The sequence below is a fragment of the Capra hircus genome, chromosome 7, assembly GCF_001704415.2.
Source record: "Capra hircus breed San Clemente chromosome 7, ASM170441v1, whole genome shotgun sequence".
Taxonomy (NCBI): domain Eukaryota; kingdom Metazoa; phylum Chordata; class Mammalia; order Artiodactyla; family Bovidae; genus Capra; species Capra hircus.
The window spans coordinates 89,295,095-89,313,087 of record NC_030814.1 but is presented as its reverse complement, the minus strand read 5'-3'; the positions used below and the strand labels follow the sequence as shown (position 1 = coordinate 89,313,087).

The 17,993-nt window shown below is 58.0% G+C and overlaps 1 protein-coding gene across 1 annotated transcript; it reads left to right on the top strand.

The window, feature by feature from the left end:
- On the top strand, positions 1,291-17,507 carry LINGO3 (leucine rich repeat and Ig domain containing 3). The gene is made up of 2 exons (XM_018050770.1): positions 1,291-1,378; positions 13,390-17,507. The coding sequence occupies exon 2, from the start codon at positions 13,436-13,438 to the stop codon at positions 15,212-15,214; it is 1,779 nt and encodes a 592-aa protein (XP_017906259.1). The 5' UTR covers positions 1,291-1,378; positions 13,390-13,435; the 3' UTR covers positions 15,215-17,507.

Genomic DNA, 17,993 nt, shown 5'->3' with positions numbered 1-17,993 from the left:
CAAGGTTACACACCTCGCCTCCTGGAGCAGCCAGGCCCACCTGGAGCCCCTTGCTTGGGAAAGATGGCATCTTTGAGCCTCAACTTGCTGATTTGTGAAACGGGGATAATTAGCCTCCACCTGTAACGGTGGGGCTACAGCAAGTACCAGAGGGCTCATGTTAAGAACAGAGCCCAGGGACTTCCCTGGTGGTCCAGTGGCTAAGACTCCACACTACTGATGCAGGAGGCCCTGGTTCGATTCCTGGTCAGGGAACTAGATCCCACATGCTACAACTAAGACCCAGTGCAGCCAAATAAACACAAAATAAACATTAAAAAAAAGAGCCCAGCATGTAGGGAGCATTCAGTAATCTTGCTACTAATCATGTCTTAGCATGATGGTTGGGGGGGTTGGGTGCCCCCTCCTCTGCCCCTACGCCCCCCCACACTGTAGTACCATCTACCTCCCACCCCAGACTCCACAGCATAAGATCCCTAAACGGGGCCGACCCCGGGCAGGCCCAGTACCGGGGGATCAGGAAACTACATATATCACAGTACGTAAAAGTAAGAGTCATTCTTTCCACTAATATCCACTGAGCAGGCTGCTGCATAAACACAAGTAATTACACACTGGCCAAGAAGGATGCAGGGAAAGGCAGAGGGAACAGTAAGGGGAAAGGCCCTGAGCCCGGCAGGGCCCTCTTGGTGTGTTCAAAGAGGAGCAAGGGGACCTTCCGGGGAAGGAGTGAGGCACGAGTGAGGCGGCGGGAGGAAGGCACGGGTTCCGAAAATCCAGAAACATACACCGCGTTTAGACATGAATCCAGGTTCAATGGGGAGCCATAGTCAATTCCAGAGGCCAGTGGTTAAGCAGCCTCTGCGACCTGCACGGGGAATGGACCTGAAGGGCTGGCAGGAGCGGAAGAGGCTGGGGCAGGGGTCCAGGTATCAGGTGCTGGAGACCCGGAGTGGGGGCAGCAGGAGGGGCAGAGGCCAGACAAGCGCAGATGGGGAGCCCTGCGTTTCCCGCACCGCAGCCTCTGCAGGTCCACAAAGGCCCAGGTCCGCGGGCGGGTGTGCACGGGGCAGCACACGCTCCCAGAGCCTGGACGCCCTGCCCCCGCCCGCCGCCCTGGCGCGCGTCCCGGCACCTGCGCGCACGTGTCCTGGCTTCCTGCAGCCCCGCACACCTGCGGTTGGGACGCCGCGCACCCCGGCCGGCGGGCCGCGCGCACGGCGGAGCGCAGTCCCGCGCGCCGAGGAGGGCGGCGGCGGGCACGCGCCGGTGGGGGCGCGCACGGCGGACCCGGGAGGCGGCGGTGGCGGCGGCTCCTGTCGGCTCCGGGCGGCCCCCGCGCCGCAGCCCGCGCCGTGTCCGAGGCGGAGCCGCCCAGGTGAGTGTCCGCGCTGGGCCCGGTGACCCCGCACCACCTGCGCGCCGTAGCCCCCACGCGCGCCCCCCATCCTCGCCTGGGGGACCACTCTCCCTGAGCGTCCCTCCCGGGTGCGTTGCTCCTCGCCAGGCCCCCAGCGCTCCCCCTGGAAACTTTGGGGGGCCACTCGCCATGCTGAGGTCCCACTGTCCCTTCTCAGGGCGCCGAGGAGCAAGGAGCCCGGTGGTCGTCTCTCTGGAGGCAGTGGGGACGCCTGGAGGAATGCGCTCCCCTCCAAAGGGGGTTAGGATAGGGCACTGGCTGGGTCTGGGAATCGAGGACGGTTGGGTCCGGAGCCTTTCCGCCCTCCCTTCCGGTGAGGTCTGGTTCAGCCTGGGGGGCTGCGCCAGGAAGGTGCAGGAGGCGTTAACACTAGGACCTGCTGCATCGCTGGGCTGGGGACAGTCCAGCCAGGTGGGAGGACTGGGGAGCGCAGGGCCAGGCCCCCTGTCCCACGGGCCTGTGTCCAGTCAGCAGCAAGGGTGGGGTGGGGGCTTCTCTCTGTGCCCTGAAGCTTGGCATAGGTGCCTCCCAGGGCCTGGCCCGGGAGGCCACTGAACCCCATTCAACAAGTTGGGGAGGGCAGCACCTTGTGCCCTGATCCCAGTGCAGGAAAAGACCCGGTCCTTATTTTCCAGACCATGTGCCCCAGCACTAACAGTACAGGCACCCCAGCCCCCCAGTTCTGAGGAATCAAGACTTCTGGGGTTTGTGCCCAGGAGCCTGCCTTGTTAACAAGCAGTCCCCGGTGAATCCACGTTTGTACAGAGATGGTTGAGAACCTCTTGCTTCTGGCGGGGGCGTGGGGAGGGGGTGTTTGTGGCAGCATGGCAGCAGACAGAGGGACCATCTGGGGTTTGATGGGGGGTGAGACTTTCTGGGAGAGTAGGGCTCTAAAACCTGGAGCAACACAGGAGGGCTCCCTCGAGGAGGTGTGGACGCTGGGAAGGCTGTGGTGTGTGAGTACCCAGAGGCAGAGGACATGGGGTTTCTGTGGGTGAGGTTGGTGGAAGCCAGGTGCAGGCAGGTGGGAGAGGTCTGGAGCCGTTGGGCTGTGAGCGTCCTGCCTTGCTCCATTCCTCCTCTGTGCCAGAGTGGCAGCCATCTGAGACAGGATCTGGCTGGAAGACCCCATAGGCTTCCCCCACAGGTGTTGCAACTTCTCCTCCTTCTACCTGGATGGCATGGAGTGGTGGGAAGGGGCTGCCCACCATGGGATGAGGGCTCGAAAGGGCTAAAGCCAGACTTCCTCAGCCTGCCTCTCTGTTCCCCATCCTCGCTGGTGACTTCTGACAAAAGACAGCCCTTCTGTGAGCTCCAGTTTTGAGATGGACATCAATGCAGGGTGTAAGAAATGCAGGTGCATTGCGCCCCCAGCATGGGGCTGCCATGAGCTAGATATTGTGTGATGGCAGGGCAGCCATGATCATCCCCACTGTTAACATAGCAGCTCGGCCTCAGTGTGTTCATCTGTAGAAGGGGGGTGGCTGCTCCCAGCCACCCCCACAGGCCGCCCAGGATCCGAAGGTACCTTGCTGAGTGGGAACATAAAGCAGATCTCAGGCATCAGCTTGATTTCTCTTCCCACAAGGCTGTCATTCTCGGGTGCCCCTGAGTCATCACCTACTCACCAGGTAGAGAGCCTCTCAGAGAACTCTCCAAGCAAAGCTCGTTCCTGGCGGGCCCAGGGCGAGCTGCCCACCACCACATGTCAATCTTGGGCCTCTGAAGAGGACCTTCCAATAGGGTTCTGGGACTCAGCGAAAGGGAGCTGGCATTGGACCAGGGTTCAAATGTTGACTCTCAAGCTGAGTGCTGCTAGGTGAACTGGGGACCACTCTGACCCTCAGTCTCGTTTTCTCCAAGTGGGCTTCACTGTTCGCGCCTGCGGGGCTGGGCTGGGCTGGGCTGGGCTGGGCTGGGCTGGGCTAGTGGCTGAGTGGCTGTGGTAGAAGGTACACATTCAAAATGTGGTTCTAGAGGCCTCACCTGCCAAAGGCAGCCAAGGAAAGTGGGTCGGGAGGCCCCCCAGTCCCCTGAAGGGTTAAAAGGGACTAATGGCTGACAGAGACTAATTAGGGCTTAATGAATTGTCGTGGATGAAAGTCCCGGAAGGGCCAGATCTAGGACGAAGGATACACCAGTCCTGAAGGGGTCGGCAGTATGTCCCCAAAAACGGGCCTCAGAGGGCTGCATGCTGCTTGGGGCTGGGCCCCACCTCCCAAGTCCATCTGGAAGCCTGAACAGGGAACACTTTGAGGGCCCACCAAACAACACTGCCCTGAGTCCCTCTGGCCCCAGCTGTGGTGGAGTAGGGGGAGGGGACAGAGGGACCAGCTGCCAGCTGCATCTATTCACCCCCCTCCCTGTCCTCCTATGGGTTTAGCTGCTTCCTTCAGGGGGCTTGGCTCAGTCTCACCCAAAGCAGTGTTCAGCATCCCCCAGCCTGGGAGGGAACAGGACGACTTGTCCCATGTGTCTGTGGGGGCAAAGCTCTCTCCATGGGGTTAGGCAGGGAGGAGTTGGGCTGCCTCTGATCCTGGGAAGGGGCCCTGGCAACCCCAGCCACCACCCCACCGCCTGGGTTAAGAACTTCATGGTAAATTTGAGTTAAGGCCTGCTAGGGGCTCTGGAGAGGAGGTTCTCTCTCTGTCTGTTGCCCTGGACAGACAGATTTTGGGTTCCTCCCCCAGATAGCTTCCTGCACTGCCGCTGATACTGATGGCAGATACTGCGGGGAGCAGGGCCCCCTCCCCCTTCCAGCCCCTAGAGTGGGCGCACAGCTCCACAGAGGCCTCCGCCCACCTCGTCTTCAAATCTGCAAAGACCCTGCGCAGGGCTCCCAGGGGTGCTGCCACAGATTGCCACAAACCTAGTGCTGAAACCACACACATTGATTCTCTCACAATCCTGCAGATCAGGAGTCCAGCTCGGGCCTCACACGGCTAAACCCAGGCGTGGGCAGGGCTGGTCCTTCCGGAGGCTCCTGGGAAGCACCGGCTCCTGTCTTTTCTAGCTTCTAGAGGCGCCTCATCCCTGGCTCATGGCCCCTCCCTCCGTGCTCACAGTCAGCAGCCCAGCATCTCCCATCTCTCTGTGCCTCTGACCCTCCCGCCTTCCTCTTATAAGGACACTGTGATGTCACTTGGCCCCCAGGAAATCCAGGATTGTCCCCACCTCAGGGTGAACCGATCAGCATCCTTAATTTCATCTCTCTTTGCCACATAAAGTAACATTTGCAGGTTCCAGGAGTCAGGCTGTGGGCATCTTTGGAGGGGCTGTTCTTTGGCCGACCACAGGCCCCACCTCCCCATTATTCTCTGTTGCACCGTCCACACATGGCCTCCGGTACTCTTTCTTCTCTTTATCACCTGTGGATGACCGGCAGGGATTCCACCTGTATTTTTCAAAGCTGTTTCCCTTAAGAACTAGAACAGTGCGTGGTACACAGAAGGTGCCCATTAAATGCATGTGGAATGAATGGCTGAGAGCAGAACAAGGCCTAGGACTCAGGGCACCTGACCCCAGCCGGCACCCAGTGGAGTCTTTTCCGAAGGCCCCAGGTTATAAAGTACCTTCTCTCTCTGAGTTCTCACCTGCTACTCAGTCAGCGCCCGGAGGGCAGTGTTGGTCACCTGAGTCCCTTTTGCAGAACAGGAAGCTGGTTCAGTGCTTTACAAGTTTCTTCCAAGGTAGTCAGGGGCAGGCTCCCATGGGGACCCTGGAGATCTCGTCCTGTTGCTGGAATCTCTCTGCTTCCCTCACTGGTCCACGGAGCACCCAGCTCTGTGCCTGCTGGTGGTGGGGGGTAGAGAAGGGACTGACGTGGTCCCCACCTCAGGACAGCGCTGTCCAGGAGGCTGACTGTCCGGGTTCATGTGATGTAGGGTGACAGGCCCAGAACACACAAACCCAGATGGATCTTCAGATGCCAACTCAGCTCTATCATGTTCCTTCTCAAACCTCCCCATCGCTCTCAGAATCAAGTCCCTACACCTCACTGTGGGTTCAGCACCCTGCATGGTTCCACCCTTGCCAACCCCAGCTCCCAGCCCCAAACTCAGATGTGCCCTCAGCCTCCAGTCACCCCCGCTTCTGTCCTCCCATCACCAGCCCTTCCCCCCCACCTCAGGACCTTCCCCTGGCGGGCCCCTCCACCCAAAACACCATCTCCCAGCCTTCCTCCAGGCTCATTCCTGCCCACCCACCTCCATTCAAGACTCAACTCAGACACACCTTTCCAGCCATGCTGGACAAAGCATCAGACCATAGCAGACCCCTGCTACTCCCAAATGATAAACTTCACGGATGTGTTTGCATCTCTTGCTGCTTGCCTGCCCCCCACGATGCTCAGTGAGAAAAGCAGACACAGAAGCACACACAGGGTGTGACTCCACTGATGGGAAACGTCCACAATAGCCAGCTCCACAGACACAGAGAGTGGGTTCCTGTTGGCAGGGGCTGGGAGGGCATGACTGCTGATGGGGACAGGGCTTCTTTTGGGGGATGGGATGTTCTGGAATTAGGTAGTGGTGATGACTACACACACTTGTGAACACACCAAAAAACCACTGAACACTTGAAACAGGCAAAAAAAAAATGCCGAGAAAAGCTGGGGTGCTGCTGCGCCCCCAGCACCCATGCTTGGCCTGCTGGGGTTTAGAGGGACAGACAGAGGTTTGGACTGTGGCTGGTAGAGCCCTGCCCCCATGGGACCTGCCCCTTGCTGGGGAACGAGATGGGTAGGTTATCAGCCACCAACCCCCAGGCTCTGGATCCCAAGTCTGGAAAATGAGGGTAGCGGGCCCTGGCTCTGCATAGGGGCCTGAGTATTCAGGGGATCTGGTCTAACCATGCTCAGCATGAGCAGTGTTCGATCTTGTGGTGAGGAGTTTTTCTGACATTGGCAGCCACACTGGGGCAGGGGACCCAGGAACGGCCAGGCTGGACCCAGGGCCTCCTCCACCCCTGGCCACAGGTCATGTGCTCACTGACCCCGAAGCCTGCATAACATGGGAGGAGGGAGCCAGGCTCTTAGGCAGCCCTGGGGCATCTTGGTTCTGGCCGACTGACACAGGGCAGCTCCTGGGTCTGCAGAGCTGGCAGAAGTCAGGGTTCCACGGAGGTGGGGGTCCCCTCGCCCTGACACAGAGAGAGCCATGGGAGAAGAGGGTATGAAGCCTTGGGTTCTAATCTCACATGTACTTCTCTCCTCTTGGGTGAGTCACTTCCCCTCCCCAGGCCTCTGCTTCCTCACTAATAACACAAACAGATAATCAGCCTGTTTCTTCTTGGGGCATCAGCTGGATGCCTACTCTGTGTCCAGCACCTTCTACAACATGGATCTTACCTGGGTGATGTCTAGAGACATCGGTGGTTGTCACGACTACGGGGCTCCTGGTGTCAAGGGAGTGGGGGCCAGGGAGGCTGTTCCACACCCTACAGCACCCAGGACAGCACCCCCACACACACACATAGAATGACCTGGCCCCAAGGTCAGCAGGGTCAAGAGACCCTCACACAACTCCAGTCCATTCTGCAGGCAGGAACACTGAAGCCTGAGAAGGCAGGGTGTCTGCTGAATGCTGGGGAGTGAGCTGGAGCCCATGCTGGCAGGCGGGGGCCTGGCGGTGGCAGAGCTGCAGAACAAGGTGGATCTGGGATATATTTGGAGGTGAAGCTGACTGCACCTGGTGACGGATGGGCCGGGGGTGTGAGCAAGGAGCTGCCAGGGGAGGCTGAAGTTGGGACGCTGCAGGGCCTCCGGGTGATGTCAGGGATGTGGCTCCAGTCCCTGGGGCTGGAGCTCAGAAGAGACACAGGACTGGGAGTCATCAGTGAACAGATGGTGTCTAGTTCTGAGCAGACGGGAGGCGAGGCCCCAGGTGGGAGGCGGGTCCCTGGGGAGAAATGGAGGGTCTGGAGGGCAAGTGGGGACCTTGACAGCCCTGTGGGGGTCACCTCCCCCAAGGCCACGGCCTCATGGAGGAAGGAAGGGGCAGAGAAAGTGTGGGCTCAACAGCAGCCTGTCCACACAGCCTCACTTTGCCATCTAGCATGGCCCCCACTCCACAGCCTTTGCACATCCTGTCCTCCCTGCCCAGCCTGCCCTTCCCACCACCATCCACAGCTGGTGTTCTCACCGCCTTTCAGGAAGTGGGCCTGATGCCCTGAAAACTTAGCAGTGGGAGCGAGACTAGAATTAGACTCCCAGCCTAACTGGGGGGCTTCCCTGGTGGCTCAGTGGTAAAGAATCCACCTGCCAATGCAGGAGATTCAGGTTTGATCCCTGGGTCAGGAAGATCCCCTGGAGAAGGGACTGGGAACCCACTCCAGTATTCTTGCCTGGGATAATCCCATGGACAGAGGAGCCTGGCGGGCTGCAGACGTGGGGTCGCAAAGAGTCAGACACGACTGAGCGTGAGCACCCTAATCAGGGCCTGGGAACCTGGCCTTTAACCCCATTGCAAGGCCCAGGCCTCCAGGCGAGGAAACAGGCCCAGAGAGGGTGACTCACTTGCTCAGGGTACCCGGCCCTTGATTATCCAAGAGCGGCAGGGTTGCAGGGCATTTGGGCATCTCAGCTCAGTTCTGTCACCCTCAGCCCTCCCTCGAGCTCTCCCACTTCCCAGCCACAACATCCAGGAATGTGAGTGAACGCAGCTACTGGAGGCCGTCAAGGTCCCAGAATCCCTTCCCACCATGGAGGGGCCAGAACCCTAGTCCCGGAGGCATTGGAAGTGCCAGCCCAGTTGCAAGTCCGCCCACCCCCTGCAGAGAAGATGACAGGCCCACCCTGCGTTGGGAGAGGCTGGAGTTCACAAACTAGGTCACAGCTGGAGTGGCCCCTGCTGGGCACCAAAGGACCAGCTGTCCTCTCATCCTGGGAGCAATTACAGCGCGAGAGCTCTGAGGACACCGGGGTTTCGCTGCCTTTGGCAGGCGAGGTTCACAGAGGGCACGTTTTTCATTGGAGGTTACACAGCTCATCCGAACCAAGGTCTCCGCAGGCCTTTCCAAGAAACTGTATCACACTGGCTGTGCCCTAGCTGTCCTGACCTCTCGAATTGAGTACTTCCTTCCTGACATTGTTCCTAGCTGCCTCTGCGACAACGATTGTTTTTTATTCTTTCCAACTTAAAAAATTTGAGGGGGAGACTTCCCTGGTGGTCCAGTGGTTAGGACTCTGTGCTCCCAATGCAGGGACCCTGGGTTTGATCCCTGGGCAGGCAACTAAATCCCACATGCTGCAAGTAAGACCTGGCACACCCAAATGAATAAAAACTTAAAAAAATTTTTTTTAATATTTTTTAAATTCAGTTCAGTTCAGTTGCTCAGTCGTGTCCGACTCTTTGCGACCCCATAAATTGCAGCACGCCAGGCCTCCCTGTCAGTCCACCTTCCTGTCTCCACAGTGCCTGCTCCCAGCCTCCTGCACTGACCAGCCGGTCCTGCTGCCCCCCATCTGCTAGGCCCCTTCTCTTCCTCCCTAACTCTTCGCACAGCCATCTTTTCTCAGTAAATTGATGATGATGATGATTACAATACCCTCGACACCCCGCTGTCATCTTCCTGATTTATTCCACTTCATTCATGGCCGCCGGAGGTGGAAGAGCATGTATTTACCTCTTTTATTATCTGTCGGCTCCCAGAAAGCTGACCTGTTTGTCTCAGGCACTCTGGGTCCCCAGCACTTGGAAGATGCCTGGCATGGTAGATGTTTGTTGACTGACAGGTGGACGGAATCGATGAATGAGAGGAGACGAGCATTGCAGGGCCAGTGAAAACAGCGCTGTGTTTTGAATCCTAGCTGGATGAACTGCCAAGACTCTCTCTTGCCTGTTTAAAAAAGAGAGAGAGAGTTACAGGACTGAGCACCACCAGCCTCTCCCTGAGACTATCCCCTGCCACCTCTGACGCGCTATGTGAACCTGTGCTAAGACGTGTCTAACTCTCTGCAACCCCATGGGCTACAGCCTGCCTGGTTCCTCTGTCCATGGGGTTTCCCAGGCAAGAATACTGAAGTGGGTTGCCATTTCCTTCTCCAGATCTTTTCATCCCAGGAGTCCAACTCACCTCTCTTGTATCTCCTGCATTGGCGGATTCTTTACCACTGCTGCCACCTGGGAAGCCCTATGTGTACCTGAGCTGGTGACTTAAGTTGCTTTGTGCCTCAGTGTTCCCATCTGTAAAATGAGGGTGACAGTGGGGCTTCCCTCTCCCAACGAGGATGTTGTGGGACTTAAATGGACCCATTCAGATAGCCCAGAGCAGTGGCTGCTGCAGTGTTTGCCATGTGGATGAAGACAATGACCAGCTTTGAACAGGGGTTTAAGTGGCATATAAGAGAGACTGGGAGGGTACTGGAGTACTAAAAGTCACCAAGGAAGTGACATTGAGGGCCAGATCCAAATAAAGTCAGGGAGAGAGCCTTGTAGGGATGATGGTCTGGGTATTGCCTAACATGTGCAAAGGCCCTGGGGCGGGACCACACCAGGTGTGTTGGACGGGCAGTGAGGAGGCCTGTGCATCTGGAGCGGAGAGGGAGAGAGGGAGGAGGGGAGGGCAGGGAGGGGACTGGGGTGTGAATTCTCTCCTGCAGAAAGAAAAGAGCAGGCCGCTCTGCCCCCACTCCTACGAGGAGTCTGTTTGGGGCACTGAACGACACCAGTCATTTCCTTCTGGGGGCAGAGCTGGCGGAGCCTGGCTGCTCCGAAGCAGACCACTGAGGAGTTGTCCCCTATCCCTGGGTGACAGACAGTGACCCCTTGACCACAAGGAGCAGCCCGACCTAGGAGTGACTGCAGAGCCAGTTTAAGGTAGAAAGAGATGGATGAATAGGGGACCATTGTTTCTGACTGTCTTGTCCTCTCGTGGGACATGGCCCCTCTGCTTGCTGTCCAGGGCAACAACATGGAAGAGAATGACCTAGAAAGAGAGCCTGGGAAGGCAGCTTGCCTCAGGGAAGGATTGTGATCCCTGCGATACGCGGGTTGGGATTAAGGACAGTTGCAGTGGGAAAGCAGAACCAGATGCTTCCCACTCCCTCTGTCCGCCTCCCCACTGGGTTCCCCAGCCAGGGTTAGAGAGCTAAGACCCATGGCCTCCTGGAGACCAGGGGTGCCTTGGTCTCCTCATGGTGCGACCGCGCTCTCCGTGACTGCAGCTCCATCCCTGCTACTCACAGTGCTGTTCACACAGTGTGTGAATCCCCGGGCATTCTGGGGCATCTGCACATGTTTATGTGCACACCCAAATCAGGAATTGAGCTTGGTGTTTGATTTTACTTCCTGATGAATAGGCTTGTGCTGTCTGTGATTGTTTGGTAACCTCGATTCCTCCAGCCTCTTTTGGAACTACAACTCAGCCATCTTTCCTTGTGGGTGCATTCAAATCTCCCAGCATTCCACAATAACCATGCATTATGGCTTCTTTGATCCCCTATTGATGGGCGCCTAGATTAGTTCCATTTTTCCTCCATATAATTAAATCTCAGCTTTCTTTCTCTACTAAGTACACACAAATCTCCTCAATTCCACAGCAGGCACAGACCCTAGCTTATTTAACCAATATCCTATTGATGAACCGGCTTCCCAGTTGGTGCTAGTGGGAAAGAATCCACTTACCAGTGCAGGAGATGTGAGACGAGGATTCAATCCCTGGATCAGGAAGATCCCCTTGAGTACAAAATGGCACCCCACTGCAATATTCTTGCCTAGAAAATTCCATGGGCAGAGGAGCCTGGATGGCTACAGTCCATGGGGTCACAAAGAGCTGGACACGACTAAGCACCCATTGATGGACACTGAGATTAGTTCTGGGGGTTTTATTCCCCCCATATACATGCACCTCCACTGTCTTTCTTCATTGGTACATAAAAGCCTCCCTGTGTTCCGCGGCAGGCATGGACCATGATTCATTTCCTGGATCCCCTGTAGATGGGTATCTAGGTTAGTTCCAGTTTTTTGATTTTCCAAACGACGCTGCAGCAAACCTCCTTGTTGATGCCACTCTGCTCTCGTGTGTGAGGTTTTTTTAATAGATATGTGGCTACTCATGAAGGTCTTGTATTAGTATCCAGTAGCTGCCATAATGAAAGACCACAAACAGGGTGGCTTAAACAACAGAAAGTTACTCTCTGTTCTAGAGGCCAGACATTCAAAGTCAAGGTGTCAGCAGGGCTGTGCTCCCTGCAGAGACTCAAGGGGTGGATCCTCGTTTGTTTCTTGCAGCTTCTGGTGCTTACTGGCAACCCTGGTGTCTCTTGGCTTATAAATGTATCTCTCCAACCTCTGCCTCCGTCATCACATGGCCATCATTCCTGCATGTCTGCATCCAAATTTCCCCCTTTCATAAGGACACCCGTCATTGGATCAGGCCCCACCCTACTCTGGCATGACCTCATCTTAATTTGATGACACCTGCAAAATACAAACTCTCCTCCTAGTGACGTATGATTCGCCTCTAGCATTAAGCCAACAGTTACTCCGGGCTCTGTTGTCTGTTCGTTTTCACCTAAAATTCTCAAAAGGGTCCAGGCAGGCAGGAGCTGACCTCATGGGTAAGGATCTAGAGCCTGGGTCTTGCTGGGTCAGGCCTGTGGGAACAGTGAGGAAAGAGGCAGTAGGGATGTGCCAGGAGGGGGGGCATGCAGGGGAAGCCTGGGGGCTTCGGCTGCTCAGATGCTGAAAATAGCTGCCCAGCCAACAGAGCAGCTCCCTCCAGCTGCCATCTGGCTGCTCCTTCCCCACCCCCACCCACCTTGGCCCTGGGATCTGGGCTGCAGCCCAGCAGAGCATGGGGGAGATGGGGGATGGAGGGCCAGCTGGCTGCCTGGAGAGATGGAGCAACTCGGAAGGCACAGGTGCAGAGGCCCAGGCGTTTGGCATCTGTTCCTCTGGTCCTTCCCGGTCACATCATCGGCCTCTGTGGCCCCTCCAGTGCATCTCCTGGTTCCCCACCCCAATTCACTCCACTTGCTCCTGCTGCCTCAGGGCCTTTGCACTAGCCATTCCTCCGGCCTGGAACCAGCTTTCCCTAACACCCACAGCCCTTTCCTTGTCCTCCTATGGGTTTGCATGAGCTTCCGGTGGCCAAAACAAAGTACTGCAAACTGAGTGACTTAAAACAACAGAAGTCTATGCGCTCTGGCTTCTGGAGGCCACGAGTCTGAAATTCAGGTGTTGTAGGGCCATCTCCCTCCAAAGGCTCCAAGGGAGGGTCCTTCATGCCTCTCCCAGCTTCTGGGGACCCCAGCCACCCCCAACTTATATAGACACATCCCTCCAGCCTCTGCCTCTGTCTTCACATGGCCTTATTCCCTCTGTGTGCGTCTCTGTGTGCATCCAAACTGCCGTTTTGTTACAAGGACATCAGTCATTTGATTCAGGGCCAACTGAATCCAGTATAAATTTGTCTCAATTCATCCTATCTGCAAAGAACCTATTTTCAAAGGAGGCCCCTTACAATGAATCGGGGGACTTCAACGTGTACTGTGTGTGTGTGTGTCTGTGTGTGTGTGTGTGTTCAGTCATGACCAACTCTTTGCAACCTCATAGACTGTAGCCTGCCAGGCTCCTGTCTCCATGGGATTCTCCAGGCATGAATACTGGAGTGAGTAGCCATTTCCTGTCCAGGGGATCTTCTTGACCCAGGGATTGAACCCACATCTCTTATGTCTCCTGCACTGGCACGCAGACTGTCTACCACCAGTGCCATCTGGGAAGGTTCTTTTAGGGAGAACACAAATGAACCCTGTACAGGGTCTCAGCACAAATGTCACCTGTCCTGATCTGAAGTTACCCCTCTGTCCACCCTAATCATCCATCCAGGCTGCTCCCCTCACAGCCTTTGGGTATATGCCCAGGAGTGGGATTCCGGGTCCCACGGTGGGCAATTGCTTCCTGAGCGCACTGCTAGGATGGGATGGGACAAGCCTGGAGTGCGGGTACTAATGCTGACCCTGCCCACAGGTGCCCACGAGGATGGTGGTGTGGCCCTAGGCCCAGGCTCCGCACCATGACCTGCTGGCTGTGGGTGCTAAGCCTGCAGCTCCTGCTCCTGCCCGCGGCCCTGCCCCCCGCAGGGGGCTGCCCGGCCCGCTGCGAGTGTACGGCGCAGACGCGCGCGGTAGCCTGTCCTCGGCGCCGGTTGACCGCGGTGCCCGACGGCATCCCGGCCGAGACGCGCTTGCTGGAGCTCAGCCGCAACCGCATCCGCTGCCTGAACCCGGGCGACCTGGCCGCCCTGCCGCTGCTGGAGGAGCTGGACCTGAGCGAGAACGTGATCGCGCACGTGGAGCCGGGTGCCTTCGCCAACCTGTCGCGCCTGCGAGTGCTGCGCCTCCGCGGTAACCTGCTCAAGCTCATCCCGCCCGGCGTCTTCACACGCCTGGACAACCTCACACTGCTGGACCTGAGCGAGAACAAGCTGGTCATCCTCCTGGACTACACCTTCCAGGATCTGCGCAGCCTCCGCCGGCTGGAGGTGGGCGACAACGACCTGGTGTTCATCTCGCGCCGAGCCTTCGCCGGGCTGCTGGCGCTGGAGGAGCTCACCCTGGAGCGCTGCAACCTGACAGCGCTGTCGGGGGAGTCGCTGGGCCACCTGCGGGGCTTGGGCGCCCTGCGGCTGCGCCACCTGGCCATCGCCGCCCTAGAGGACCAGAACTTCCAGCGGCTCCCGGGCCTGCTGCACTTGGAGATCGACAACTGGCCGCTGCTGGAGGAGGTGGCCGCCGGCAGCCTGCGGGGGCTCAACTTGACCTCACTGTCCGTCACACACACCAACATCACTGCCGTGCCCGCCGCCGCCCTGCGCCACCAGGCTCACCTCACCTGCCTCAACCTGTCGCACAACCCCATCAGCACGGTGCCACGCGGGTCCTTCCGCGACCTGGTGCGCCTGCGAGAGCTGCACCTGGCTGGGGCCCTATTGGCCGTGGTGGAGCCGCAGGCCTTCCTGGGGCTGCGGCAGATTCGCCTGCTCAACCTCTCCAACAACCTGCTGTCCACGCTGGAGGAGAGCACCTTCCACTCAATCAACACGCTGGAGACGCTGCGCGTGGACGGGAACCCGCTGGCCTGCGACTGCCGCCTGCTGTGGGTCGTGCAACGCCGCAAGACCCTCAACTTCGACGGCCGCCCGCCGGCCTGTGCCACCCCGGCCGAGGTCCGCGGCGACGCGCTGCGCAGCCTGCCAGACTCGGCGCTCTTCGAGTACTTCGTGTGCCGCAAGCCCAAGATCCGCGAGCGGCGGCTGCAGCGCATCACAGCGGCCGCGGGCGCCGACGTGCGCTTCCAGTGCCGCGCCGAGGGCGAGCCGGCGCCCACCGTAGCCTGGGTGACCCCGCGCCACCGCACGGTGACCGCCGCCAGCGCCGGCCGGGCGCGCGTGCTGCCGGGCGGCACGCTGCACATCCGGGACGCACGGCCGGGGGACAGCGGCACCTACACGTGCGTGGCCAGCAACGCGGGCGGCAACGACACCTACTTCGCCACCCTGAGCGTGCAGCCCGAGCCGGCCGTCAACCGGACCCCGGGCGAGAGCCGCAACGACACGCAGGTGGCCGCGCGCTTCCCGCTCGACCTCACCACTATCCTGGTGTCCACCGCCATGGGCTGCATCACCTTCCTGGGCGTCGTCCTCTTCTGCTTCCTGCTGCTCTTTGTGTGGAGCCGCGGCCGCGGGCAGCACAAGAACAACTTCTCGGTGGAGTACTCCTTCCGCAAGGTGGACGGGCCCGCCGCCGCGGCGGGCCAGGGCGGCGCCCGCAAGTTCAACATGAAGATGATATGAGAGGCCCCGGGGCCCACCGCCCGCGGGCCCCGCCGCGGCGCCTGCGCCGGAAGCCGCGCCTCCGTCTCCGTCCGAGCCCACGCCGGCCGGCGGCTGGCCCGTCTGACGACCACCTATGCATCTCCCATAGGGGGCGGCCGCGAGCCGGCTCCTGGCAGAACTTCCCCCTTTTTTTGTAGGGACCCAACCACAGGACTGTTTTTTCATCAGGATGCGTCTTTTGCAGAGTTTCTCAAGCGTTTTTTTCTAAGGGTTTCACCCTGTCTTCCTGCCCCTGGAGTGGTTGCTCAGCTGGGAGAGGGTGGGATGGGAGCTCAGAGATCCAGGGTCCTCAACACAAAACAACTCACACCTGGTGGAGATGGTCTACACCTGGGATCCCAGGGAAGGCAGTCTGCCTCCGGGTCAGAGCATGAGAAAGCCCACTCTGTTCACACCTGGATACCCCCCTCCAACAACACCAGAGCACATACTTACACCCAGGACATACAACAATGATGCACAGATCCAGAGGGGAACACACACACACACACACACACACACATAGCCCTCATACCCAGCTGACACTAAGCAGGTGCCCCGAGATCACCACGGTCGCTTTGGGCTCTTGGTAGAGACCAGTCCCTACCTCGGCCAGGCAGCTCACACCTGAGACCCATTTCTGCTCACACAAACCCAGACGTTCACTGACCCCCAGCTCCCTCTCAGCTGGCCACTTGATGCAGACCTCAGGTGCTGAGCTACGGTCTTGCTGATCAGGCTCACCCTGAAGGGGTCCAGCACACAGGATGGCCCCTGACCTGATGGCCCAAGTACCTGTACCCAGACTCTCTCCCACCAGGACCTGCCAGGCCAGCAAGACGGGCTGCCAGCTAGGAGAAGCCATTCCTCCAGTTCCTCCCACCATCCTTCAGCTGCTGCTTGCTTCCTGTGCCCTCACCACCCCGGAGGGACAGCTGTCCTGGCCCCTGGTCCAGGAGCATTGCTTCCAGGGTGTCCCTTTCCAGCAGGCCAGATGGTGAGACCTTTGGTCTTGAGTCTGCACCACCCCTACCCTGTTGACCACTGCTCACCTTGGGAAGAAGACAAGTGTCTGGATGGTTCTGAGGGTCCTTGTCACGTGCACCGTAGGGGCAGTGACAGGGAGCAAGGATGGGACAGAGGTTCAAGCCACAAGGAAGTCCAAACCTGGGACATTAGGTGACAGAGGCACATTTGTCTCTGCAACACTGGGGCAGATCTAGGGCCAAAGAGTGGAGAGTCACAGGAAGACTGTCACTCAGGTGAAAGAAGGTCACTGCCACAAGGTCATTGCCTGTTGCTCTACAGGTAGTGAGTTCCCTGTCACTGGAGATGTGCAGCAGGAGCTGAGGTTTTGCATAAGCATTCAGATACCAAACAGGAGCCATACATGACCCTGCCTCCCCTAGCCTGGTCCTTGCCCCGACTCTTTCTACCTCGGCCAGACAAACAGTTGGGGGGAAGGGGCACAGGAAGTGTTGTGGGGCCAGACCTCAGCCAGAGAGGAGCTTGGCTACTGACCAGGAGGTTAGACAGTATTCTCACGGACCTTGTAAGAAGGCTCTGTTTTCACCCAGCTGTGTAATCTTGCTTGGCAACTGAAGACCATTGATGTCCACGTCTATAAAATCAGTCTGATGGTCAAACCTATTGCTCCATACATAGAGGCCAGGCCCACGGACAAGTTTGATGATTGACTTGTTTTCTGGATTCCTCAAGGTCTTTCTGCTCACACATGTCTACCCTGGCAATTTTGAGCAAAGGATTCAGACAGAACTTTGGAATGGACACTGGCCGTTCTCCCTGGGCTAGAAACATTAGGAGGCCCTGGTCCTGCCCCCATATTGTGTTAGTGGGCCAATAGGACAGAGTGGCAGGCTACTGGCCACAGCCAGTCCAGGTGGGGACCCCACCCCAACCCCGTTCATGGCAGGACGTGAGTGAGAGCCGAATGGGGTGTCCAGCAGCCCCATACAGAGTCGAACAGAATGGACTAGTTTTTTTTTCCCTTAGCATCCGCCTGACCTTGGTTGCCATGACAACCCTGAGGGTCCCTCAAAAAACGACATCCAAGTGCCTTTAGCATCATCATGACGAGAGGGAGTATGTTCTTGACAGTGTTAGGACAGTGTTAGGACTCATAGAACGTCAGTGTTATCGGGATCTCCCAGCCCCCCTCTGCCTGCCCCCATCCCAACATGAACCAACACCCCTTGTCCCCTCCCACCCCTACCCTGCTGTATTTGGTTGGAATCCAATAAAGATGAAACCAATTTAATAGCAAACATTGGAGCTTTCTTTTTATGGGAAGAGCAAGGAGAGGAAGTAGGGGTTTCTGGGGTCACTTGGGGAGCTGCCTGGCTTCAGCACCAAAGCTGACCCTGAGTAACAGGGTGTTTGTGGAGAATGAACCCTGTGATGAGGTTGGAGGTCACACTTCAGGAGTGCTCATGCAGTTCCCAGCACTGCCTGTGTTCACTCCACTGGGTACTGGTACTGCTGGGTACTGCTCTGACCCCATTTTGGTGGTGGTTGGTTTAGTAGCTAAGTCATGGCTGACTCTTGCAACCCCATAGACTCTAGCCTGCCAGGCTCCTCTGTCCATGGGATTCTCCAGGCAAGAATACTGGCTGCTGCTGCTAAGTCGCTTCAGTTGTGTCCGATTCTGTGCGACTCCACAGACGGCAGCCCACCAGGCTCCCCCGTCCCTGGGATTCTCCAGGCAAGAATACTGGAGTGGGTTGCCATTTCCTTCTCC